The following is a 26,756-nucleotide window of genomic DNA, read 5'->3' on the forward strand; positions in this document are numbered from 1 at the left end:
GAAGTCTCTGTAAAGTCTCTGTAATCTCTTGTAGCCATGATGACCGATGTGACTACCTGCACATCTTTGGCCTGCTGCTGCTCCCTGGAGGCTTGACTCTCCAACTGCTGCCTCAGATCATCTAAAACACACACAGGCAAAACACAAACATATCAACAACACTCACTTCTGTCGAGAAATGAATTATGTAGTGGAGGTTGTGTAAATGTTTGACTTGCCCTGAAGAAACCCTGATTCATCCAGAAGCAGTGTCACATTTAGCTTGGCTAATTGGTCGCCACATTTTCCCTAAAAGAAAAAAAAAAAAGCGACTCACCCATGTCCTGCTGGTGCAGCTCCCGCTGCCTCTCCTGCTGCCCCTGGCTCTGCTCTCGGATCCGGTCCAGCTCAAACTGCTGCCGGGCCTGGAGGACGGCGCTCTCCTGGGCCCACTTCTCCCGGAGGGAAGCCTGGACCTCGCTTAGAGCCGCCTCCCGGTCCTTGTGCAGGTTGGCCTGGGAGAGCTCCAGCTGGGCCGTGTGGAGGTTGGTCAGGCTCAGACGCAAGGCCTCCATCTCTAGAGACTGCTGGCTCTGTAGGAGGGAGGGAGGGAGGGAAAGAGGGGGGTTATAGGGTAAGGTGTGTGTGTCAGCAGTAGGGTATGAGTGTGTCAGCAGTAGGGTATGAGTGTGTCAGCAGTGTGTGTGTGTGTGTGTGTGTGTACATGTACCTGTGTCTGCATCAACTCTGCCTGGTGAGCTGCCTCCATGCTCTCTCTCAACTCTTCAGAAAGCTCTGTCTTCAGATGATTAAGCTCCTCCCTCTGCTTGGTACTCAGCCCTGATATCATCCTCTGGTGCTCTCTCTCATTCACCTGGGGAGAGAGAAAGAGAGAGAGAAACGTGGAGAGGGAGAGGAGTAAGTATTGTATAAAGGTATACAGCACACTGGTGACTATAATTCCTTATGTCTGATATGTGAAATGGTGAAATTGTGTGTGTGTGTGTGTGTGTGTGTGTGTGTGTGTGTGTGTGTGTACAGTACCTGTTTAATGAGGCTGATCTGTCTCCTCTGCTCCTCCTCCAGCGCTGCCTTCTGCTCACACAGCTCTCTCTCCAGACTAGCGTTCAGCTCGGACACCTAACACACACATCAGGATTAACATTAGCATATTGGCCTGAGCAAACGTCACTTAACGCTGTACAGGTTGAAAGGAGGACTAAGCCGTCCCTGTACTGGACTGAGACATCCGTTGTTTTAGCAGCACAGAGCACCTCCAGACCCACCTCCTCCTGGTGTCTCCCCTGCAGCTGCTGCACCTCCTCTCTGTGGCAGCTCCTCAGCCTCTCCGTCACCTCCTCCACAGCCAGGACCTGTCTCTCCAGGAGAGCCCGCACCTCCTCCTCCCTCTCCCTCCTCTGCTCCTCCAGGAGGCGTGTCACACCCCGCACCTCCTCCTCCTTCTCCTGGAGCTCCTCCTCCCATTTCTCCCTCTCCTCCACCACCTTGAAAAAAAAAAAAAAAGGATTCAACAATACGGTTTCATCCAACGCAACTGATATTATATTTGGTGAATGTTCAAATCATCGACTGCAGTGACTTCGTCAAGTTTAGAGGTTTTACATTTGTGATGATGCAGCTTCAAGATAAGTGAGATATCATGATCATCATCCTCCTCCTCCTCACCTCATTCTCCTTAGCTCTCAGTTGTCTCTGAAAGTCCTCCAGCTCCTCATCTAGGACCTCTTCCATCTTCCTCATCTGCCGGTCCAGCTCCTCCTCTCTCCTCCTCTGCGCCTCCCTCTCCCTCGCTCCCTGAGCCTGCGCCTCCTCCAGGTTGGTCAGGTTCTGTTTCAGACAGAGGAGTTGGGACTCCAGGTCGGTCCTCTCTCTCTCTGTCCTCTCCTGACTCCTCTCCCTCTCTTCTGCCTCTTCCCTCATCATGTCCATCTCCTTCTGGACTTTCTCCGCCTCCTCGCGGGCTGAATCGAGGCCTTTGAGAGCAGTGTCGAGCTCCATGGTCCTCTGTCCGAGGAGGGCAGCGGTGGTTTTATGCCTGGCTTTGGTCTCCTCTAGCTGGGATAGGAGCTGGTCACGATGGGCCTGGAGAGAGGAGAGAAGAGAAGAAGGGGTTTATTTTGGTCAATTTTTCATTATTAAGTTCAGGTAAAGTCCAGGGTGTCCACACACACGTGCACACACACATCATGAAGCTGTCAGCCCTCCAACACACACACCCACCCACACCCCCCCCACTGTCACAAACTCTACCTGGAGGCTTTGGAGCTGTTTTCCAAACAGAGCCTGGACCTCGGAGGTGACAGAGTCCCCAGCCAGTTTCACCTCCTGCAAGGAGGCAACCAACAGCTCCTGCTGCTTCAGACGGGAGAAGAGGACAGCCTTCTCCTCCTGCGCCTCCTTCAGCTGACGCTCCGGCTCTGTGCCCTTCTCCGGGAGGGTGGAGGGACTGAGGAGAGTCTCCCTCTCTTTCTCCTTCTCCTCCAGTAAGGCACTGAGTTTGTTCTTTAGGTTGTCCTCCTCGTGGGTTTTAACATTGATCTCCTCCTGTGCCCTCCTCCTCTTCTCCCTCTCTTCTTCCATCTCTTCCTGGCAGGTCCTCCTCTTCTCCTTCTCCTCCTCCAGCTCCAAGCGAGCCTCCTGTAGCTCCTCAGAGACCTGGGCCCACCTACACACACACACACCATCATGAAGCTGTGATGAGATTCCTCCAACACACACACCCCATCAGGAAGCTGTGATGCGAGTCCTCAAACAAACAAACAAACACAAACACACACACTCACCTTGCCCGTGCCTCCTCCAGCTCATCGGCACTCCTGACCACCTCCTCTTTCAGCACCTCCTGCTCTCTCTCCCTGAGAGCCAGCTCCTCCTGCAGGTCTCCACACTGCTGGATCAGCAGCTCCTTCCCCAGGTCTGACGACGCCTCGCCGTGCTCACCCTGCTCATCCTGCCACGCCTCGCTGACGTCTCCCCAGCCAGAGAGAGAGTTCTGGGGCCACGGAGCGGGGGAGGGAGGCGCCGGGTCGTCTTCCTCACGGACGGGGGGCGAGCCTGCAGTGTATTGTGGGATGGAAAAGCTGTGGAGGGCGTTCTGTTCTTCGTGGAAGGAGTGTGAGACGGAGAGTCGGGAATGATCGTCCATGACTTCACTGTCCAGCTCGAACCTGTAGCGGAGGAGAGGGAGGGAGAGAGAGAGGAAACGAGAGAGAGAAATAAAAATGTAAATAAAACAGCACTCTAAGAGTCACAAACTAACAGCAGGATATGCACACCCATAAACAGAGACATATACCTAAACAGAACCAACCATATTTAAGGGCCACACACACACACACACACACTTTTCCTCTGACCTGTAGTTCCCAGAATTCTCCAGCAGGCTGCGCTCCTCCAGACTCTCATTGGCCCAGGAGGAGTGTGAACGTGTGGGGACGGTGGCGGACAGGTAGCGCTCCATCAAAGGGTCTACGCCCCCGGGGAAGGAAGCATCCAGACTACCCTCCCCTGTCTCCCCCATCTCCCCCTCCTCACCCACACTCGCCCTCGCCTGGTTCTGCTTGTCTTTAGAGGCCTTCAGTCCAAACTCCTCTTTCGTTCTCTCCTCTCCCGCTCTCTCCCTGACCTCCAGGAGCTGTCTGACCCTCTGCACCTCCTCTCTGAGCATCCCCATCTCCTTCTCTCTCTCCCTCTCCTCCTCTTTGACCCTCTCCTCCTCCTCCTGCAGCCTCCTCCTCAGCTCCTGCACCTCCCTGTTCAGTGCCTCCTCCTGCTGCTTGTGCTGTTGGATCTCCAGACACTGGGTCTGGGCTTGGCTCAACTGGGTACGGAGGTCCTCTAGCTGTGCCTCCCTCTCTCCCCTCTCCTCCTCCCTCTCCCTCCTCTCTTCCTCCAGTTCAGAGCGTACACGTCGGTTGTTCTCCCTCTCCTCCTCCAGCTCGGTCCTCAGTCCGAGTAGCAGAGCATCTGTCTCAGCGTCAGCGGGAGTGTTGGAGTCACTCTGTAGGCTCTGAGGGCCAGAGCCAGTCTGTGTCGGGAGAGGGGCCGGGTCAGGGGAGTCGTGGCCAGGCTGGGGGAGCTGCTGCTGGGCTTGGGGGAGCTCAGGGCTTGCCTGGGTCCTGGATCGCAGGTACTGACTGGTCTGGATAAGAGAGGAGGGAGATTGAAGATTTAATATTCATTGGATTATAGTGGCTAGACTATATAAATGATGACTGTGTGTGTGTGTGTGTACCTGCTGTAGCTGTGTCTGTAAGGCTTGTATCTGGACAGCAAGTGATTGAGCCTCCTGTTGAACCTGGTCTCTGCTCACTAGTGCCTCCTGAAGGTTGGAGCTGAGCCTGGCGATGATCTCATTACGCTTCTCCACAGCGCGCTGTAACTGCTACAGGAGGAGAACACACACACACACACACACACACACACACACAATCATGAAGCTGTTTGTTTTAATATGTATAAATAAAAATAAATATAAATGTATGATAAGGTTATCATCTTTTGACTAATCAGGCCATTCCGGAAAGGAGGAATATGTTCAAAACTATTGAAACTGGGCTAGAGTGAAGAGCATTCCCAACCGTGCCCTCAAACACAGACTGTCCTGGATCAGAGAGAGCCAGCTCCTCACTCCCTACTCCCCACTGACACGACAGATTGTGTTGAATATGGAGGATCTCTCATCCACACTGACAGAGAGGGATGGGGACGGGGCAGAAAAGCGGGGGAGAAAAAGAGGGTGAGAGGGAGGAATGAGATGAAATTCCTCATCCTTTCATATCAGATCAGTGATTATCTCAGATGAGATAAGATGGAGAGAGAGAGAGAGAGATGGAGAGAAAGTGAAGGAACAAGAAGAGAGAGCAAGGTCCAAAGCAAAAAGGGGAGAGTACGAGGGGATGAGTGTCAACATGGTCTCCTGAGGGCTCCTATCCCTCATCAGCGTCATGTATCCTGACAGACTAGGAGCGATTAACTCCCGCTGTATGAATGTCAGGGCTTCACCCGTCCTATGTGTCCACGTAAGTGGAGCTGAAGGAGAGGGGAGGACACGTCAGCCCAATGAGATGAACCCGGTGACCCACACAGCTCTAATGACAGTGAGAAGCCTCTCTGGGGAACAAAGCATGAGGACAAATTAATTCATCTGAGCAGACACGTCATACCCCAGTTTGGAGTGAGCGTGAGTGTGAGTGTGAGTGTGTGGTGCGGAGCCTGTAAACGAGCAAACACACAAGCCATTTTGGGGGGGCCCATTCCCCCTGGTGCATATTTGGAACACGACTGTGATGTAATCCCTAATGCACGTTAAAATGAAAACGAAACGCATCCATTTCTTTCCCCCCACCTCGTCCCTCCTTTGCCATGGGAATCACTTTAGGGATGCAGAGAGCATCTAAAACGCCGGTCATAATGATCTCCGTGACGCTGGCGGCTCAAAGCCAAAGGAACTAAATTCATGCGCAAATGACTATAGATGGCAACACTGTTCCAGACAGATGCTTCAGTGTCTCAAGACTGAAACCATTTCTCAGCGTTCCAGTCCGGCAGGGCCCATGTATGTACCTTGAGCTGCTCTTTGCCAGTGTGTGGGACTAGGACCTTGTCTCCCAGCTCCTCCTCAGCCTGCTCAGCAGCTACCTCTTCCCCCAGGGAGGTGATCCGCTCCTGGGCAGGGGACTGCTCCTTCTGCCCCTGGTTCTGCTGGACCTTTGGAAGACGGCTCTGGTCCGACTCCTCAGACATCTGCGGGTGCTAAAGGGTTCAATAAAAAGGGATTAAACATAGCCAATTAAATGTATTTCCAAAATAACAGATTTCATCTCAGCTAACGCTAATCTTCGGTTAAATTAAGATCATATTTTGGTCAGCTATTGTCAAGAGTCATGGTCAATTAATGACTTGCTAATTATGGATTACATCAAATGTGTCCTTTAGGTAAAGCCTTTGTGTTGTACAACAGTTAATCCTGGTCAAGATGTTGCTATGACAACATAGCCCTCCAAGCAGGTTTGTGGTTACTGACCTATTTCTCTTGTGTATACATAGAAAGAATGTGTGTGTGTGTGTGGGGGGGGGGTCTTCACAGATTCACTATGGTCTGTGACCCTTTTCTCTCACATTGCCAAATGAGTGGTTCTGATCCAACTGAAAACATTAACAAAATGGATTTGACCCAAAAGATGGAGCTCTTGAGGTGTGTCCTTTCATAAAGTGACAGGCTGTTGGGACATCCGTCAGGTTCAGGTTACCTCCAGTATTCCAGCAGGGCCAGTGACTCACCTCATGGTTAGTCCTGCTGTCTTGCTGCGTATCGTTGCCCGTCTGGGGGACTGTCTCTAGGGGTCGACCTTGCGCTGGGCGGTCATTCTGCGGGACATCCGGGCCCTTCCTCTTCCGTCTTTTTCGCCGGGCCCGCACTGTCAGTCTTCGCCCGCCGCTGTCTGAAGCTAGCAAGCTGCGCAGGAAGGAGAGCGAGAGGTAGACAGACACGTAGGTAAGCAACACTGAACACCACCAGATGATCAACATGGTGGCGGTCAGGGGTCAACGGTCAGGGGAGAAAGATCAATGTCCAAATCCATTATGCCAGCCAGGAAAGACGGATCAACAGAGAAAACACTGTTTGATTGAGAAGTTCATGATCCTCCCAAGAGCAGAACAAACCCCAGTTTTCATCCAGATAGACAAGATTGGACGATTCTAAGAGTGGAAGTGAGCATTCACATGAAACAGAGTGCCCTGATAAAACAGCAGATACCACACCAGCAGGTTTAGTGCAAACTGAGGATATTCTCAGAACTTCCGGACAAAGATTAGGTTAATACATTTTTTTTTAAAAAGCCAAACTACAGGTAGCCTACATCTCCAAAAAGGTTAAAGGTTTTGGCCGGTCAGTCCGGTCAGCTAAGGCTCGTCAGAAGCATCCCGATGTCACTCCAGGGATCACCAAAACAGAACATCCCTGAACGACAATGTTCCCAATGAAGCGGCATGCACAAATTCCTGACATTTTGTCTGAATTCCAGCTGCACTGATTGAGTGTAATTCCGCATGCAATCTCTCTGTGCATCACTCCCTCTCTCTCTTCTTTAAGCAGCTTACGCCAGATTACATTGGTTCACAGAGACCCTCGTAAAAATGCTCCATCTCTGACAGTCTCTGTCCCTCTCTGGCAGTCAGACCAATCTCAGTCTCGGTGATCAGGGCTGTTGTCAGTCTCACACGGCCAGATGACAAGACGCTCTAACGTGAAGATCTTCAAATCTGAGCTGCGCTCCTCCCTACATGGGAGCCGTCACAGCAGGGGAAGCACTTCTGTCCAACCCCAGCCATGCTCAACCTGACCCATAAACTCCTGGAGTAATCCTGACCCAGATGAATGAATGTGAGCAGCCTGTGTGAGTAGATGTGTGAGTGTTGTCTGTTCTCCACAAGTGGGCGGTTCCACTCGATTAGGCTCTGCCCTGCTTTCGGCAGTCACAGTGTATGGATTCAGCATCCATCCATCCATCCCTTCCTTCCTTTCCCCCTCTACCACCCTATACCATCATGGCCTCCCTCTGCTAACCCTGCTCACTGTCTCTCCAGACTTCCCCTCCTCTTCCTCCCTGATATTACCATCATTACCTCCCTCTCTACCACCATTCCTCATCCCCTCAATCTACAACTGCTATTTCTTCACACACACACACACACACACACACACACACACACACACACACACACACACACACACACACACACACACACACACACACACACACACACACACACACCTCTTCTTCTTCTTTCATAGCCCACCCCCCTCTGCTTCTGTCACAATACAGAACATGATGCCCCAGAAATAAACAGTCAGGAGAGGAGAGTCACACTTGGCCTGGGGCAGCCTCTGTACCAGAGAGAGTCTGGCCGGCTGTAGTCATGGGAGAAGATATGACTGCTGGGAGTAGGATAGACTGCCATGGTGCTCTCATGCTAATGCTGTCAGACAATGGGCTGCTGTATGCTGTTGGAGGGGGTGTGTGAGTGAGTGAGTGTGAGTGTGTGTGTGTGTGTGTGTGTGTGTGTGTGTGTGAGATGGGGTTTTGAGTGTTATAACTGAGGACGGGCTTATGGTGTGCCTAACATAGCAAAAGACAACTGATGCCATACCGTCGCCATAGCAACAGCTATCACGCCAACATCATAAAACTTGGAGCCAACTGAAGATTCCCTCTGGCACTGCTGTACTTCAGAACAAGTTAATAATGAAACAGACCATTATATAACCAAGCACACACTAGCTGCTTCTAACTGTGCTTTGTGATGGTTGCCTTTCATTAAAAATGATGGAGTCAATGGTGTCAGCTACAGTGCTACGTTTGGCTTGTCCACCCATCATGCATCCAGTGCGCCATCTAGAGACCTGGGTGCGTAATGACGCAGCTTCCATCCATCTGCTACAGAAGAAATCATTAAACAAAACAAAAAAAAGATCACAGAGAAGCTATTCATCCCAACACCTGACACCATGACCACAGGCTTACTGTGGGGGGGATGAAAAGTTAAGCGTTGCAGATAGAATCATACAGCACTGAGCGGACATGATGCGCTGCTGAAGTGTGTCTCTACTGGTACTTTCTAATTCTTTGTACAACATTCTGAACGTTTCACTCCACCAAACACACCAGGAATTGAAGCCCACTGAATGATAGAGGAAGATAGTGATTCAGTACCCAATAGATAAACCAATAGATTAAAATCACCAAATCACCACAACCAGTGTCATCACTCACCACCACTCACTTGACTTACCGACTGATTGCGCTGCATGTTGTTTGATTTCTGTCACAAGGAATAAGAGTGGTTTATCAATAAACTTGACGTCAATGTGCACATTTTCTCATAACAAGATCTGCAATGCATCACCAAGGTGATGGCCGGTTGCCACTAGTATCGAGATGAGTTCCCTCTCTCCTTCATGACGTTAGCCTGATTCTTGTTACTTATCAGTTTAAAACGCTGGTTCCTATCCAGCGTAACCGTTCCGGGGGTGTGACACACGCAGGGTGCTGCTCAAGTCACTAACATGGTACAGCAGCAACCGTCAATCCCCTTATCATAGGCGTCTGTTCTTAGTTCTCAGATATTCAAGGTAGCTTACTTACCAGTATGCGGCTCACAACTTTCTAACGAAGGCCACATTAAGCAATCAACAGATGTGTGATCGGAGATACATATGCACAGTGGACGGGCAAATGACCTAACAAGAACTAAACATTGAGTAGGTTGGGACATCAGCTAGTTTAGTTGCGTCCAAGTTGTATTGGCTCGTAGTAGGTAAATTAATCTGACTCATTCACAATATTCAAATCGCAATGAGGGTACAGGGCAGGGAGTAAAGAAATTACCTCGCTATCGGCTAGATGAGTCACTCGTTTAGACACAAACAATACAGACATTTCTTTGGAGTCACACGGAGGGGGGGGCATGGATAAAGCCCATTGTATGATAACAAAGAGTTTAGTAAGCAAGCGATAGCTAACTCAATTTGATTAGCCGAGCTGGCTAGCTGGTAATATGGCATATTGCTTGGCTACACGTCAATATAACATTCAATGTATTTGGTATTTACCAGGCAAGCAACTGAACAATATTGATGCCATAACGTTAAAATCAATCCAAGTAGTTTCGGAATGCTAGCTAAGTTGCCTACACAATACATGTCAGACATTGTTGCAGTTCAGTAGAGCTGTGTCAAGCAACTCATGTACCAGAAAGACACAAATCACAAATTAAAACGCGATCTATGAGTTCCTTCGGAATTCAATCGATGGAGATATCGTGGGCTGACGAGAAAGAAATCCAAAAGTTTATAGCTAGTTTGCTAGCAAGTAGTTGTCTGGCTAACACAGCTTGCTAGTGGTGAGTGACACCATGAAATGACCAACCTTTGCTCTTCCAGCTTCTAGTTTTCTCTGTCGTTCCTCTTCGTCCATCTTTCGGTTCCAATAAAACCATGAAAAGCGAAGGACAAATGTCCTGGATTCGGAGATTATTCCACTCTACCCTTCACTTTCCTAGAGTTAGCTAATCTCAAAAAAATCTTGATGTGGAACAAACTGTCAAATGTGATTCAATATGGCCGCCAAGCCATTTCAACTCCGCCCTTACCGTGTTTCCTTCGCCGAGAGGACCAATCAGGCAACTGATCACAAACGCGAAGCTTTGATTGACAATGGATTTAGCCAATAGATCTCGTTTAATGCATAAACAGTGTACGTCCCACACTTGTGTTTTGAAAATGTGAGCTCTGCGTGTATCTGACTGGCTGGATCGTCCCTTGAAGCACAGCCAATCTTGCCGCCTACCGCAAACCGCGCACCAAATGCCCGGGTAAAATGAGTGAAAGCAAACTCAGCTGTGTGGAACAGCAAGCAGCAAGCATTGCCACTGCAAACGGTTTCGTGACTCTCGTGACATGAGTTTCAGCAAACTCTTCACAGTTACACTTCATCATAGTTGACTATATTGATGACTATTGTTTAACATAGCCCATAGGAGTCCTATCTGTCTGTCTGTGCGTGTCTCTGTCTCTCTCACTCTTGCACTATACATGTAATACACTTTACTTATATCTACTGCTGCTACAACAATTCTGTATATTCTGAATATTTTATTTTACTATATCTACTGTTATTTGTATCTCTCTCTCTCTCTTCTCTGTGTATGTGTCTGTCTGTCTACCTGTCTAATCTCTCTCTTTCTCTCAATATATTATAATCATGCCATGAGTGTTATGCACTTTTTGAGATAGATAGATAGATAGATAGATAGATAGATAGATAGATAGATAGATAGATAGATAGATAGATAAGATATATGTAGATGAGTAGCATAGAAACCAAGGAGGTAGGCTGGCCTTAGCTGTGGTAAACAGTTGTGTGTCATAGCAACCAGGTGAGTTTGGTGTGGAGACGGAGAGTTGAATGCCAGCTAGTGTGATACACAGTAGGAGAACTTTAGGTAAATAGGGGGACAGGGGTGACTTCTTACTTAGTGTGTGTGTGTCTGTCTGTCTGTGTGTGTGTGTCTGTGTGTTGAGAATACCTTTACCTTCTCTGGCCTGCTCTCCTCTCCTCTCTCAGCATGGCAGACCCCATGTTTGACCAGATGACCAGATTCAAACTCAAACTTCTAGAGAAGGTCAGTGTGTTGAATGTTTCCAAAGGACACATTTGTGCTGAAGGAATAACACATGACATCATTGTACAATGCTGATTTCCTCACAGAGGCTGGAGAATGAGAGGGACAACATGGAAGACAGAGCTGAGTCTGCGCTATCCACAAGTAAGGTTGTAAAAGTGTGTTTGTAAAAAAGAATGTCCTGTATGTTTTTTACAGTAAAAATAATAATAAAAGTAGTCAACAAGCTGTGCAGTGTGCTATATGATACAATATTTTATCAGGCATTTCTCAGTTGGAAAGTAACTTAGTCTGACTGGAAGTTTGCTTTGGGCCTTTGGTGCTGTGGTTCCTGATATACAGTACGATGTCCTTCTTTGGTCAGGGAGCTATGATGGACAAGCTGATGCACTGCAGAGCGCGCTGAGACGAAAGAAGGACCTGCTGCACAGACTCAGGGTACGTCATCTTTATTTTCATCATCACCTTCATCATGGTAATCGCAATCATCATAGCTGGCTCTCGTATCACTGTACTGTATATGGTTGAAGTATCTTAGCAACATTCCACACAAGCAAAGCTCTTGTGAGACAGGTTTCTTTATTGGGTAAAGGGTTGACTTACATATGCCATTTAGCTGACGCTTTTATCCAAAGCAACTTACATTGCAGTGAGTGCATACATTTCAGTATATATGGTCCCAGCAGGAATCAAACCCAGTGTTGTTAGCACCATGCTCTACCAACTGAGCCACAGAGGACCAATGATTATATTATTATATTCACCGAATCCATACATTTTCAACATAAATGTGTTTCCATAAAGACATGTACTTCTGTGTTTATTATGTACATTTGTCGGAATGATTTCTGTTGTGGAACCAAAGAAAGCATTTTAATTATGCGTGTGTGGGCATCCATGCATTAATATTCACCTGATATTGTTGTTTTGGATGAAAGCCAAAGAGAGGTGGACCATATTAGAAACAGGCTGCTCATTCGACCTCTACATGGAGGAAGCCTTTGCTACAAAACTGTTAAAATACCAGCCCCTGGTCAGTATTAGGGCCATGGCATCAGGTGTGGACTAGTACTGTAGTGCTGATATTTGGCAGCCTTGTGCATTACCTGACAACACACAAAATTGCAGGCCTCCCAAAGAAAAAAGCCAAGCAACTTACAAGATATTGTTCAGTCTCAGCTGTTTTTGGAAGCTTAGCTGTGTGGTGAAGACGGTGCTACTTGTATCTATGATTAACTGTATTACCTTTGTGATAGTATTTTGGGTTCTTTGATGTAATGCTTTACTGTGAACCCAAATAAAGTATTCAAATGTGTGTGTGTGTATGTGTGTGTGTTACGTGCAGGAGCAACACATGTTGGAGGACCTAGGCAGGCCTCATACCTGGGGAGGGACTCACAGACGGTACCGATCTGACTCCTTCCCCCCTCCTCCTCCCCCGCCTCAACCTCCGGGCCCCATCCACATCTACCAGCCACCCCCTGCTCCCCTTGCCTTCCTCCCTCCCCCACCCGCCCCGCCCCAGCCACGCATCATCCAGCAAATGGTAGGACGCTCGGCATGCACTCCCTCTCTCCCCCCCCCCCCCTTTCTCCTTGGTCCCCCTCATTCTCTGGCCTCTCCAGATTCTCTGGTCCCTCGTTCTCCCTCTCTCAGGAATCACTTCACCTCTTACACACTCACGCCCGCATGCACGAACGCACGAACAAACGCACGCACGCACACACACTGGTGATGCTCTCTCTTTCTGTAGATACCCCAGCAGCCTACCACCATCATACAGCAGTTGCCACAGCAACAGCCGCTTATAGCCCAAATCACGCCCCCTCAGCCCAACCCTGCACCACGCTCTGGCAGCGTCAAAGAGGGTAAGCCCCACACACACACACACACACACACACACACACACACACACACACACACACACACACACACACACAAAATATAGTCACATTCATTGCATACAACACCTAGACAACACCTGCACACAGTTCAACTCCCAGTTAGTCAACCAACCTTAAAGGGATAGTTCACTATTGTACACCTTATAGTCAGATGGTTGCTTACCTGTAAAGTGGTCTATGGGCCAGGAGAAACTCTCTGTTGTCTGTGTGTGTGTGTGTGTGTGTGTGTGTGTGTGTGTGTGTGTGTGTGTGTGTGTGTGTGTGTGTGTGTGTGTGTGTGTGTGTGTGTGTGTGTGTGTGTGTGTGTGTGTGTGTGTGTCTCAGACATGGTGGATCTGATGCTGATGCAGAATGCCCAGATGCACCAGATCATCATGCACAATATGATGCTGAAAGCCATTCCTCCCATGGCCATGTCACCACCAGGAGGTGCTAGTCACCCTGCTCCACACACACTATACCCAGTACAGGTCAGTATCACACACACACACGCGCACGTACGCATGCACACGTGCGAGCACACGCACGCACACACACACACACACACACACACATACATACACACACTGACACACACGCACACACACACACACCACACCCAGGACAGGTCAGTATCACACACACGCACACACTGACACACCCACACCCACACCCACACGCGCACACACACACACACACCACATCCAAGACAGGTCAGTATCTCACACACACACACACACACACACACACACACACACACACACACACACTGACACACACCTGAAGCATTAACCTTTTCTGAACCTTGTCTGTCCTCTACCCACAGGTCAAACCAAAAGGCAGTGCGGTCCATCACCACCACCACTACGGCCCTGCACATGCAGCACCACAGCTGCCTCCCATTGGCTACCCCATGTGGCCGTCGATGGGCGGGGCACACACACCCCCTGTGCACCATGTGACCGGCCCCATCACGCTACCACCAGTCAATACGTAACACATTCTCTGACTCTCTCACTCATACACCAGCGGAGTCTGGTGGAGGCAGAAATCAGAGGACGGGCTCATTGTCATGCATTGAACGGAATGAGGATAGAATAGTATCAAACACGTGTGTGTGTGTGTGTGTGCGTACGTGTGGGTGTGTGTGCATTACAATGAGCCCGTCCTCCGATTTCTACCTCCACCAGCCTCCACTGACATACAGGTGCAATGAAGGACACAATAAAGATCTGTGACTAGATGACTTTACAGGGCCGTTCTGGTCTCATCCTATCCTGTCTGTCTCTGTCTCCCAGGATGGCTATGGAAGGATACAGAGTCCCATTTGGAATGTGAGGTCAGGAGAAATGAAAACTACAGCAGTTACAACTTCCAGACCGGACGCTCTCATAATCCAGCCACTTCAGGAAGTACTAGCAACTTACAGTGAATGAAACTCTGGTGGTCCTCTGGTGGTCCTCTGTGGCTCAGTTGGTAGAGCATGGCACTAACAACGCTTAGGTTGTGGGTTTGATTCCTGCTGGGACCATATATACTGAAATGTATGCACTCACTGCAATGTAAGTCGCTTTTATAAAAGCATCAGCTAAATGGCATAGATTATAATATTATTATAGAAACTGTAGGAAACTGAATGAAGAATGGGGATAGTTCACGTGTGCACTTCCTGGTGTCTTAAGACAATATTAATAATTGTATATTCCTTGGTGTCCATAATACAATATTTGTCCTGCTTTCTCTCATTAAAACAAACAAATACAACTGATCATCCTAACTTTATATCACAAGAATCAGATGTTGCTATGATTTAGTGATCTGGTTACAATACAACTGTTACTAGTAGGAATCCTGTTTGTCATTCAAACAGCAGTAAAGAAGACACATACTTTCATGTGCTCTATGTGGCTGTGGTGTTTTTGTACTAGCAGTGACGTGTGATAAGCATAATTGTGCTCAGAACTGTCTATTCTTTTTCGGTTATTATATTTTCAGGAGCGGGGGGGTTGGATCATTCCAATACATGTTGTAGGCTATGCATTATACCATTCGTTCACCCTATAGAACACCTCATCAGAAGAAAATGGTATCGCCCGAACAGGGACTTGAACCCTGGACCCTCAGATTAAAAGTCTGATGCTCTACCGACTGAGCTATCCGGGCTCTGCAGACACTTGTAACACTTGTCTTTATAACCAAGATAGTCTTCTTCTTGTCTTCTTCTTTTACCTTGATCATCGATCATCCTTTACCTCTTCTGACTACAATTTAATCGTCCTCCACTGATAATCCTTATATTTTGAGTGGATTCACGTTAACCGACGATCTACGGAAGATACATTGTAGCCAGTCAAAACTCCTCTGACCGCGCCGCGGCGCAATCAGGCCGCGTTTGCTACAATGATTGGCGAGGTTTTGACTTTGTTTTATCATATTGATCGTATATGTGCTCACTCATGCTAGTAGTTTTGAACAGTTATATATTCATTCGATACAAAGTTGTAATCCATAGCTGGCAAAAGTAGGCTGTAGTTCTACACTCGTATACTGCAATTTCGAAATGCTAAAGCCTGATGTTAATATAACTTAAGAGAACCAAGCTAGTGTTTTTACCATGTATTTAGCCGAGACACATATCATTGCTCTATGGCCCTTAAAACAGGGTTGACTGAACATCTGCATCGTCGGCAGATTGTAATGATGATGTTTCTGATATTGAAGAGTAAGATCCAATGGTGCGTGGATGAAGGCAGATACTAAAATTGAACGCTGAATAAAGACAATTTATTAGTCAAGTCGACTTGGGCATAAGGCTCATCTCAGTTAGGCTTGGCGCCTGTGAGTCTGACATCTTATCGACAGAGATCTTGGGGTCTGGTACCCCTTGTTGTAAACCACATTCCAAGGTTCATTCGAAAAATACATTCTAACACAGATACTGTCAATAGGAGTCAGTAATGAGGCAGGCATACCTTGAAGAACTTGATTTCTATCATTTTATTCGTATGCTGTCAGTGTTTCCATCCTAACACAAAAAAACATTCTCAATGAAATTCATAACTTAAATACATTTTATTGATGAATTTACAACTGTACAAAATGGTCATTTACAGGACAGTCTATATAAAACAGAAAAAAATCTATCAAATCTGCAGCATTTATTATACCATGAAATTAATTTTCCATTGTCGACTTTCAGGAACATTTATTTTGTCAATCTGTGCTTCTTTCTCCTTAGCAAATATACACAAAGGAAACCTACATATCGTCATTATTCAGACCCTCACCAATCTACATGTGGTACATCTCCATAATAAAACATGAAATAAGTAAACAAAACAAAACAAACACTGACACTTCAGAGATATCCTTTGGATTCAACATGTCATTAAAGTGCATTCTCTTCTTTTTTAGAATGTGTTCAAACAAATGAGGCGGAAAAGAACATGCGATTACTTGGAATCTAATGCTAACGGTTATCCTGTGATGACAAACTAATATGGGGATGGTTGTAGGACGGTTGCAGGATGGTTTTGTTTAAGTCCATAAATGAACTCGGCTCGGCTAAAATAAAGTTTCACGATCGTCTCAAAGGGTCAAGGGTCATGCACTTGTGCTTAAGGGCTTTAGTATGGCACTGAGGTTAATGTTTACTGTTCAATTCAGCCCTGATTGCTTTTAGAAATTCAATTTCTTTGATGTACAAGAATGTTCTAAAGACACACAACAACTTGTATACGTTTCTGACATGTGCTTCTACAATCTACATCTCAATGTATTTATAATGGTCCGACATCCTGATGTCAAGTTTGAATTATTGTTACTAAGGGAATAATCCTATAATATGTGTATTTACATAGCGCAGGCTACAGTAGGTGTGTGCACAGTCACTGACTACGTTCTAGGAGGTCTTAACCCAGAGTCTAGCAGTGCAAACAGAGCTTTACTTTGGTAGAGGTTTGCTCTCTCCTGTCTCTTCCCTTTATATCAACAGCTTTATCTGGAAGTGCAATAAATACAAGCAAGAAGAAGAGGAAAAAAAGTAAGAAGAATTAAAAGTAACAATAACATTACTTATTATGACTAAAAACTTGGTTTTAAAAGATCGCATTTGAAGCCCACACATCATTAACAGAGTTACATGTGAGCAGAAAGTATGGAGGAGTTGCCCCTTATCACAGATACAAGGTCAGAAACTCTCCCGAGTGGTTAGGGTTAGGGGTAGGGGGTAGGGTAATCTGGTCCTAGAACTGTGGTTAGGGTTAGGAGTAGGCTAATCTGGTCCTAGAACTGTGGTTAAGGTTAGGGTTAGGGGTAGGGTAATCTGATCCTAGAACTGTGGTTAGAGGCAACATCCTCCTCCTCTGATAAATACGCTGACAGGGCCATGCTGTCTGGCCATTCATGATGACGTCATCAACCACTCTCTTGATTGGCTGATGGTGGAGTATCCATTGACATCAGACACACATCTTACAGGATACGAGTGTGTGTGTGTGTGTGTGTGTGTGTGCGTAAATGACACAGCATGCTGCAATCCCATAGGCCCACCCAAAGTATGAGTGAAAGAGGTCAAAGGTGATGGTGGGGTTGAAGGAGTCTTGCAGAGGATGAGTGTGTGTGTGTGTGTGGCCGTGGAGATTCTCTTGGCCAGCAGGGGTCACTTACGTCACCTGGGGAGAGGGGAAACCGAGCGTCAACACGGGCAGCAGCATCCTAAGATGCTGGTCGGATTGGTTCTGTTTGTATGTGTTCAGCACATTGTGTATGTGTGTGTGGTGTGTGTGTCTGTGAGCATGGTGTTGGACAGTAGAGTGTGTGTGTGTGTGTGTGTGTGTGCGCATGCTGTACCTTGTGCATTTGGGGGGGCATCTCGTCCTCAGAACCTTCCTCTGGTACTGGGTCGTGGTGCCGGGCCCCCTGCCCCTCCTCTGCCCACCCTCCCATGGGCACGCGGGTGGACCTCACCACCCTACCCCCCGCACCCACAGAGTCTGGAGGACAAACACACGCACACACGCACAGGCACACACAGACACACACAGGAATCATTAGGAGGATTTTCTTCAATCATTTTAACCAATATCAACCATATCATCCATCAATGCAAGAAGGGGAAACAAGGAGGGAAAACTTGAATCAACAGAATCAAATACTTTCAACGAGCGTTTGTCCATGGTGGTCCTGGGTACCTGTGGTTCCTCCGTAGCGGCGCAGGCCGCTGCTTTGTAGTGGAGCCCCCTCCTGGCCTGGGGTGGTACCGCCGGGGGCAGAGGCCTGGCTAGGGTTGGGGTTGGGGCCGGGGTTGGGGCCGGAGGAGGGGAAGGTGTGGGAGCGGGGGAAGGTCCGGGGGTGAGGGTTGGGGTCCCCTCTGGCCCCCTCGTCTGGGACGCTGTCGCTGCTCTCGTCACTCTCCTGCCGGTGCCACGTGTGGCGAGACAGCTCCCCGCGGGACTGCTGCTTATGGAGCTACAGAGGGAGGGAGGGAGGGAGGGAGGGAGAGAGAGGGAGAGGGAGATGGGGTGGGAGGAAGAGAATGTTACACTGGCAAACAAACAGAGGGAAAAACATGACACACAGACAGACACAGAGACACACAGACACACAGACAGACCGACAGACAGACAGACAGACACAGACACACAGACAGACACTCACAGACACATAGACAGACAGACAGACAGACACACACATACACACACACACACACACACACACACACACACACACACAGGTTACCTCGTGCATGTAGAGAGCATGGATGCTCATCTCTGTTGAGGCGTACTCTGATAGGACCAGGCTGGTCAGCTGACCCTCCCAGGCACTGCTGCCTGAGCTGGCTGTACGAGCATCAGTCCTGGGAGAGGAGAGAGGGAGGGAGGGAGGGATGGGAGGGAGGGATGGGGGACAGGGTAGAAGAGAGAGAGAGAGAGAGAGACAGACAGACAGAGAGAGAGAGATCCAGTTAGTGAAACAACCACACTATTGCATTTCCTCATCCTTTCACATCAGATCAGCGATTGTCTCAGAGAGGAACAGAAGGACGCCGCTTAAAAAGAAGAAGGATCCAAACAGGGCCGGGGGATAGGGTTCAGTTTTGGGGGGGTGGGGAGGGGCTCTCGTCCTACCCGGACCCTGCCATTGGTCTGCCTGTCGAGGAGGAGGCGTGTCCGGTGGGCCTGTGAGCAGAGCTGAAGCTGCCCCTCAGGTGAAGGCTGCTGCTGATTGGTGAGAGGGAGCGCAGGGCCGACGCCCCGTCGCTACTGCCAACCAGCAGGTGATTGGTCAGGGAGCCGTCCCTCCCCAGATGGATGGAGCCCAGCGTGGGGGGGCCGGCCAGGAGGTTCGCTATTAGACTCCTCGGCTGAGAGAGAGAGAGAGGGAGATGGAGAGAGAGAGAGAGAGAGAGAGAGAGAGAAAATAAAGAGAGGGAGAGAGAGAGAGAGAGAGATGGAGAAAGACATATACTTCAGATATGTCACTGTTTTGATAGCATAGGTTAGGGAAGTATGAATGGAATGTCAGACTTGACATTCCAAAGGCGTAAGGCGATTTTGTGTGTGACTGAGTGTGTACGTGCGTGAATGAGTGTGCGTGTGTGCGTGCGCCCTTCTTCTCCGTACCTCTGACTCACATACAGAAGTGAGTGCGTGTGTGTCCGTGGCTGCGCTGGCCTCCCGGTGGACCCTCTCCTTCAGCTGGCTGATGAAGTGGGTGGTCTCCTGGGGGGGCTGCCACTGGGGGTTGGTGATGGCAAAGTGCATCAGAGACAGCTCCGTCTTCCCATCCTCCGCCTGCTGGTACACAGATGCCTCAGTCTTCCCCTCTGACATCCACTGGAGAGGGAGAGGGAGGGAGAGAGAGAGAGAGAGAGAGAGAGAGAGAGAGAGGGAGAGAGAGAGAAGAGGGAGAAAAGGAGAGGGAGAGTGTCAGTCGACATGCATGGCACCGTCAACCAGGTGTGTGCATGTGAGTGAGTGCGTGAGTGTGAGAGAGTGAGTGCGTGCGTATGTGTGTGTGTGTGTGTGTGTGTGTGTGTGTGTGTGAGTGAGTGAGCGAGCGAGCAGAGGCGTCAGTGCGCCCGTGGGCGTATGCGCGAGTGTGGACATATACTGCGTCTCTCACCGCGGGGTGTCCGTGCTGCCGGACGTCCATCTGGGCGAAGGAGCAGGTGTCCCCCACCCCCACCACCTCCACCGTGAAGTTCCGGAAGAAGTCGATGATCTCCAGGGATTTCCTCCTCAGGCAGAAGATCAGGATGAAGGGAGTCACCACCGGACTGATCAGCTCCTCCAGGATAAACACCTACACACGCACACGCGCGCACACACACACACACACGGAAAGAGGGAATGGTGTGTCACTGTGTATCTACCCGGAAGTTGAGAAAGAGAGATAGAGAGAGAGAGAGAAATAAAATAAAGAGAGAGGGAAAGAGAGAAAGAAAATAAAGAGAGAGAGGGGGAGAGAGAGAAAACACACACAGGAAAGAGGGAATGGATTGACTGTGGATCTACCCGGAAGTGGTCCTAATACGTGTGTGTCTACGGCCGTGTTCTAAAAGGCGTTCTTGCGCTCTATCTAGAGCCTATACCAAGTACAGATGTGGAACACAGCCCATGTATACTGTATCTGCCGCTCAAAGGGATTCTCTCTCTCCCTCTCCCTCCCCATCAGGGGGGGATTAAAGCCACAGTCTGTAATTTGTGGGTCCCGGTGTGTACTCACAGCTTTGTACTGGAAGAGCTGGGAGAACTGGTCTCGTGTCTCGTAGCGGTGGGCGTTGCTCTGCCAGTGGGTGGGCATGTAGTGGATGTGGGCCAGGATCACCCTCAGCAGCTGCTTAGGACAGAACACCAGGTGCTTGTCAGGGATGAACGACCTGGAGGAGGAGGAGGGGGGGAGGAGGGAATGTGAGAGGATGAAGATGAAAAAGATAAAGATGAAAGTTAGGGCGCACAATGCACTCACGCACGCGCGCGCACACACACACACACACACACCTCCTACAAACACTTCTCTACCACATGCACGCGCGCACACACTCACACCCACACCCACTCCTACACCGCCACCCACCTGCAGACGGTTATACACACTCCGAGCAGTGTGATGGAGGAGAGGACGTGTTCCACGGCGAGCACGTCCTCGTCGTAGATGGTCAGGGCGATGAGCACGGCCAGGAGAGACCCGGCGAAGAACGCCACGTTCTTAGCCACCACCGTCAACAACGGAGACATGAAACAGTTCATGTACTTAGAGGAGGCCTGGGTTGAGAGAGAGAGAGAGGGAGAGGGAGAGGAGGGAGGGGAGGGGAGAGGAGGGAGGGAGGAAGGAAGACAAGAAGGAAAATATGGTGTAGGGGGGAGAAAGAGATGGAGGGAGGCAGAAAGAGAGAAAAAAAAAACGGTACACTTTCAAAAGGGAAACTCCTTGTTTTTGGAAAGGCGGTCATCGGGTGATGAGGGTTAGGATGCGGAGCCCTGAGGAGCCTACCTTGTAGCCCTTACTGAGACGGGACATGAGCTCGTGGTCCAGCTCGTTAAAGTGGCGCAAGTAACACCTGCCGTACAGAGACCAGCACCTCGCCCCCAGAGAACCGGGCTCCCGCTTGATCACCTGCACACAGGGAGGAGAGTTTCAGCTGGCTGTCTGTGTGTGTGTGTGTGTGTGTGTGTGTGTGTGTGTGTGTCTGTCTGTCTGTCTGTATCTGTCTGTGTATGTGTCTGTCTGTCACAGAGGTGTAAGTGTAGGTGTGTGTGTGTGTGCGTGTCTGTATGTCTGTGTGTCTGTATCTGTCTGTCTGTGTGTGTGTGTCTGTCTGTCTGTCTGATAGGTGGAGGTGTAAGTGTAAGTGTGTGTGTGTGTGTGTGTGTCTGTGTGTACCTCTGTGTAGCTGAAGAAGGCATAGAGTATTTGCCACACCAGTACAACAGGGCACAGCAGCAGGTTGGCGATGCCAATCCACAGGATACGTGACGCCATCTTTTCGGCCAGCTCCAGCCTGTTCCCCCCTCTCTTGTACTCAGGCTTCAGACTCCACTCATTCTCAAACAGAGAACCTGGAGAGGGAGGGGGAGGGAGAGAGAAAGAGGGGGGGAGAAAGAGGAGGGGAAGGGAAAGAGAAAGAGGAGGGGGGAGGGAGAGAAGGGGAAGGGAAAGAGAAAGAGGAGGGGGGAGAAAGAGGAGGGGGAGGGAGAGAGAAAGAGGAGGGGGGAGGGAGAGAGAAAGAGGAGGGGGGAGGGAGAGAGAAAGAGGAGGGGGGGAGGGAGAGAAGGAGAGGGCGAGAGAATAGAGATGTTTACCAAGCACACTGACACACACACACACACCGAAAACACACACCGAAAACACACACACACACACCTAACTAACTAACAAACGAACCTGGCCCCCAGAAAAAGATGAGTTCAAAGTTGTACTTGAGGCCGCGGGTGTAGAACACACAGTCTCCCATGAGGGGCGCTCGGAAACGCACAGGGAGGAGGGACTTATTCACCATGGCAACCTGGAGGAACAGGAAGGGAGACGTAGGTTGTGATGATGTTGTTTTTGCTAGACAGGTGGTATAAGAGCACGCGCACACACACACACACACCATGTAGTTTTTGAAGCGCAGGATGCGGTGGTATATGTCCAGTTCAGACAGCTCTTTCTTGTGGATGCAGATCTGGTGTTCCTTCTGGATCTCCACAATCCTGGCCTGAACCTCCTGCCACGTGAAGTAGGGCAGCTCCGCCTGAAGGGGGCAGCAGAGGGCAGAGAAGCAAACGCTCAGAGGATCAGAGGGGAGAAGTGAGGGGGATGCCTTTTTAAAGAGTCCTATCTAGTGGCATGAGCTCGGAGGGCTTCCTCTCCTCACCGCTTGTCCTTCACAATCACTAACAGAGGAAGGTACTGGATGGGTTTCCACCGTTTTGTTTTCCACCTGTCATGCCCTGTCCAGATCAGTCATCGTGAATGAAAGGACACAAGGAGAGGAAGCCAAACCTCCATGTCTAAAAAAAAAACAAGACGGTGCAGCCTGTCTCACCATGCTCATCCGGAGGGCGTGGGTGTAGAAGGACCGGATCTCCCAGTAGCAGCAGACGTTGTAGATGAACTTCACCAGGCGATGCAGCCAGAACACGCCAGAGATCACCAGCACAAAGATCACAAACACGTTGTCACGGATACTGGAGGAGGGGGGGGTGGGGGGGGGGAGAACAACAGCACTCACTGTTACCGCGCGGGCGAAGTTATCGAGAAAAGAATTTCATTCACACGCTCGAAGTCTAGTCTCGGGATTTAGTCCAAAACGTTTTCAGCCAGCTGAATGAAAGGATAAGTTCCCTTCTCTCATGACAACAAGACTACTGTAAGTCTCCGTACTGTTGAAATACAGAGTTTATAAGCGTTTATTTAACGCTAACTTTATAAACTAACCTTATAAACCTCATATCGTCCACCCCCTTTATTCGACTTTATAAACCATATATACATTGACAACGCATCTAGAACATGTTTAGAAGCGTTGGTGAAGAGTTTCCATGTCCTACCGGGCGCTGCAGACGTCAACAGGCAGGAAGGCGTCTGGCAGGGTGACTTTGGAGGAGTCGGTGTGGTTCACAAACTTGTTGGCGAAGAGGATGTCGTAGTCCACACAGTTAGCCAGGAACACCGTGAAGCCCACCACGAACAGCAGCTGGCTATGGGGGGGAGGGGGAGAGACATTTGTAACATAAAATATGGCACATTTGTAAGGAATGTAGCACATTTGTAAGATAAAGAGAGAGAGAGAGAGAGAGTGTGATAGTAGAGAGAGAGTGTGATAGTAGAGAGAAAGAGACCTTGCTTTGACAGACACACGTGCTGTCATGTCTTGTACTGTTGTACTACGGTACTTACACCAGCTCAAACAGTTCTCCCAGCAGCATGCAGGTGAAGCCGTTCTTCTGATGCAGGTTGTAGACGTACAGGAGGTTAAGGGTCACAGGTCAGAGGGGGGGGGGCGCATCTATGTGGATTCACAATTTAACGGTGCAGATACTAAAATGTATGATAAACGCGGAACTGAATATTTGATGTGATGATGCCCCATGGCATGGGGGGGGGGTGAGAAAAAGGATATTCTCTGGAAGAACAGGTCCAGGTTTTCTATGTGGTGCCATTGGGCTATAAACAACAATAACAACAACAACAACAACAAGATATTATACATTAACAACATGTACGGTATATTTACAGTAAGTGGTCCTCCGTGGCTCAGTTGGTAGAGCATGGCGCTAACAACGCTTAGGTTGTGGGTTTGATGGACCATATATACTGACAAATATATGCACTCACTGCAATGTAAGTCGCTTTGACTCAGGAATGTTTCCAGCACCTTGTTGAATCTATGCCACAAAGAATTAAGGCAGTTCTGAAGGCAAAAGGGGGTCCAACCCGGTACTAGCAAGGTGTACCTAATAAAGTGGCCGGTGAGTGTATATTATTATATTATTATATAGGTGTGTCTGTGTGTTTTATCAGTGTTTGTGTGTGTGTGTGTGTGTGTGTGTGTGTGTGTGTGTGTGTGTCTTACATTTGGCTCCTTCGGGCACGTGAACTATCAGGTTCTCCTCTCCTGGTGGGGAGTCGCTGTAGGACGCCTCCAGACGCTGGTACTCTGTGTCAAAGTGTGCCATGGCAACAACAGCTTCAGTAACAACAGGCAACTAGGTCCCTGGCTACAGACTGGAGAGAGAGAGACAGAGAGAGAGAGGTTACACTCAGGATCCACAGGGTATTCCCATCAGTCACTGGAAACATTGCATCTGTCACATGTGGCTAACAACCATTCTCATCATTCTCAGAAGACATGTCACTAAGGGCCTACTGTATTACTTTCACCGACTCTGTGACTTGATATGCGTGGTGGGAGGAATGGAAGCCACTTTAAGCTATCAAGATACACCCCATATTTAAAAAATATATATAATTCAGATAGGCCTAGGCCCTCTGGCATTTTATGACATTTACATTACATTTAGCAGATGCCTTTATCCAAAGCGACTTACAACAAATACAAGTAAGTGAATCATCTATCCATCAGTCATCATAAGAAAAAGTAATCTATGCTAGGACCAGGGGCTATTGGCAGTCACAACGCTAGAAGAAGGAAGAATTACCTTTTCTTTTAATTATTAATAATTTATTTACAGGAGAGAAACTTGTACTTGTGGGGGGTTAGTGGGGGTGAAGAGGTCTTTAGGAGGGACAGTTCAGATGTAGCCTGAAGAGATGGGTCTTCAATCTACGGCGGAAGGTAGTCAAGACTGGCTTTTATGATTGAGACAATGTTAATCATCAACTCAGTCACACCTGCAGTGCACTATTCATCGGATTCCGGGTGTTGCAATTTAAACAGATAAGTGCCAGGTGGATTAGATTCGTAATACACACGACACGAAGTCTATTCTGGTTATGATGGTTGACAGATAACTACATAGACCAACCCAGTTCAATTTAATTTAATTCGACGGCAGTTGGCCGTAGAAATAAGAATTGCGCTCCTTTCCCCATTTGCGTAAATCATGCTTGCCTAAATAAACATGGGCCTGCCTAGTTGGCTCTCGGCCGTGTTGCGAAATCTCTCCTGCCATGGGCCTACCCTACTAAAACACGGAGTGATCCTGAGACAGGGAGATCACAACCAGGAGAAACACATTGTTGGCATAGTTCCGAATAAAATTGCCACTTAAGACAACACTGGCTTTTTCATCTACGGCTTGAAAACACTGCCTGCCTGTGTCCAAGTCCACCTCGCCAGGCATTAGACAAGACAAGACACTGCCAGAAAAGAAAATGCTCACCTCCATCCCATGTTCAGTCCTCTCACGGTCGGGGTTGGTTTCTCGGTCAACATTCCAACCTACGACGTCCAGAAGAAGTAAAAGGAAAACCCGACATTGAGTACGTTTACTGAACACGTTTAACACGGGTCCCGTTTACGCCCTCGCCTGCGATGCATTATAAACATGAATTATGAACAGTGAAAACAGCAAACAAGTATTATGTGCTGCTGATGCGGTCCCTATCCCAATACATGCTACCACAGGCTATGTGTGTGATTCCCCTTGACTCAGTGCAGTAATATGCCTATTGGTAAACTATGAAAATAATCAGATTAGGCTGCATTGGACAGTCTATTTATGACACACCATACGAAGACAACAGGAGCGATTCAGTGTTCTCTTTTACTGTCCACCAAAAAAGAGCTGTCTCGCTATTATGCAATAGTCTTGAAATCCTGTCGAGTACCACTCTTACCTTTGGCGTTTAACGGCAGTCTGGTCCTAACGCAAATATTTCGAGGGCTTTTTTAGTTTTGTTTTCGCGTCTCTTTATGAGTCAGAGAGGCGATAGTTTCATTTCTGAAAACACATCTCAGGAATGCCTGTCAGAGTTGAGAGACGCACGTATGATCCAATCAGGAGGTGAGCTTTTCCAGACGGGGAGAGAAGCAGCCAATCAGACAGAGGTAGAGGAGGGTCCTCAGGCTACTGTCTGGACGTGAGAATCACGACACGCCCTTCAGGCTCAACGTATGTCATAACAACCTGATGAAGAATATGAAACTAATTGTTTATTTCTATGAACATCACTGCCGATATTTAAATGAAGATATGCCGGGTAACCTATGAATATGTGCAGGTGAGGTGCGTC

The 26,756-nt window shown here is 48.6% G+C and overlaps 3 protein-coding genes and 1 pseudogene across 4 annotated transcripts in view; 1 reads left to right on the plus strand and 3 right to left on the minus strand.

Annotated features, from left to right (window-relative positions):
* pcnt (pericentrin) overlaps positions 1–2,817 on the minus strand; it is a 25,560-nt gene extending 22,743 nt beyond the window's left edge. Inside the window, exons 1-8 of the mRNA XM_083683319.1 lie at positions 2,784–2,817; positions 2,251–2,665; positions 1,666–2,082; positions 1,266–1,484; positions 1,024–1,119; positions 710–853; positions 317–572; positions 57–121 (exon numbers count right to left, since the gene is read on the minus strand). Of these exons, the coding sequence (XP_083539445.1) occupies positions 57–121; positions 317–572; positions 710–853; positions 1,024–1,119; positions 1,266–1,484; positions 1,666–2,082; positions 2,251–2,580 (1,527 nt within the window). The 5' untranslated portion in view covers positions 2,581–2,665; positions 2,784–2,817. The remainder of the gene's footprint in view (positions 1–56; positions 122–316; positions 573–709; positions 854–1,023; positions 1,120–1,265; positions 1,485–1,665; positions 2,083–2,250; positions 2,666–2,783) is intronic.
* On the minus strand, positions 2,780–10,087 carry LOC310814237 (annotated as a pseudogene). Its single transcript, XR_014555101.1, has 7 exons — positions 9,933–10,087; positions 8,797–8,826; positions 6,283–6,457; positions 5,566–5,754; positions 4,235–4,384; positions 3,357–4,141; positions 2,780–3,167 (listed from the first exon to the last, which is right to left on the minus strand). The product of XR_014555101.1 is annotated as an uncharacterized misc_RNA (transcript).
* Positions 10,088–11,130: 1,043 nt separating this feature from the next.
* Positions 11,131–14,067, plus strand: cUnh21orf58 (chromosome Un C21orf58 homolog; the record flags this gene model as incomplete). Its single annotated transcript, XM_083683536.1, has 7 exons — positions 11,131–11,187; positions 11,274–11,331; positions 11,552–11,625; positions 12,533–12,733; positions 12,941–13,055; positions 13,416–13,561; positions 13,897–14,067. The coding sequence occupies 7 exons, from the start codon at positions 11,131–11,133 to the stop codon at positions 14,065–14,067; spliced, it is 822 nt and encodes a 273-aa protein (XP_083539662.1).
* A 1,972-nt stretch (positions 14,068–16,039) lies between these two features.
* On the minus strand, positions 16,040–26,489 carry atg9a (ATG9 autophagy related 9 homolog A). Its single transcript, XM_083683322.1, has 20 exons — positions 26,361–26,489; positions 25,904–25,962; positions 24,634–24,785; positions 24,181–24,224; positions 23,958–24,022; positions 23,609–23,758; positions 23,104–23,245; positions 22,669–22,809; positions 22,458–22,578; positions 21,957–22,132; positions 21,567–21,689; positions 21,150–21,337; positions 20,799–20,952; positions 20,196–20,375; positions 19,694–19,906; positions 19,199–19,434; positions 18,810–18,927; positions 18,263–18,539; positions 17,922–18,064; positions 16,040–17,743 (listed from the first exon to the last, which is right to left on the minus strand). The coding sequence occupies exons 3-20, from the start codon at positions 24,734–24,736 to the stop codon at positions 17,735–17,737; spliced, it is 2,583 nt and encodes an 860-aa protein (XP_083539448.1). The 5' UTR covers positions 24,737–24,785; positions 25,904–25,962; positions 26,361–26,489; the 3' UTR covers positions 16,040–17,734.
* Between the last annotated feature and the right edge of the window lie 267 nt (positions 26,490–26,756).

This window comes from Argentina silus (genome assembly GCF_951799395.1).
Source record: "Argentina silus genome assembly, chromosome: 13".
In the NCBI taxonomy this organism is placed as follows: domain Eukaryota; kingdom Metazoa; phylum Chordata; class Actinopteri; order Argentiniformes; family Argentinidae; genus Argentina; species Argentina silus.

Coding starts and splice junctions, on each gene's coding strand:
- atg9a (XM_083683322.1), bottom strand. CDS start 24,736: ATGGCACACTTTGACACAGAGTACCAGCGTCTGGAGGCGTCCTACAGC. Junction 23,759..23,957: donor GGAGAACTGTTTGAGCTGGT/GTAAGTACCGTA, acceptor TCCCCCCCATAG/CCAGCTGCTGTTCGTGGTGG. Junction 20,953..21,149: donor GTGTGTATAACCGTCTGCAG/GTGGGTGGCGGT, acceptor CTCCTCCTCCAG/GTCGTTCATCCCTGACAAGC.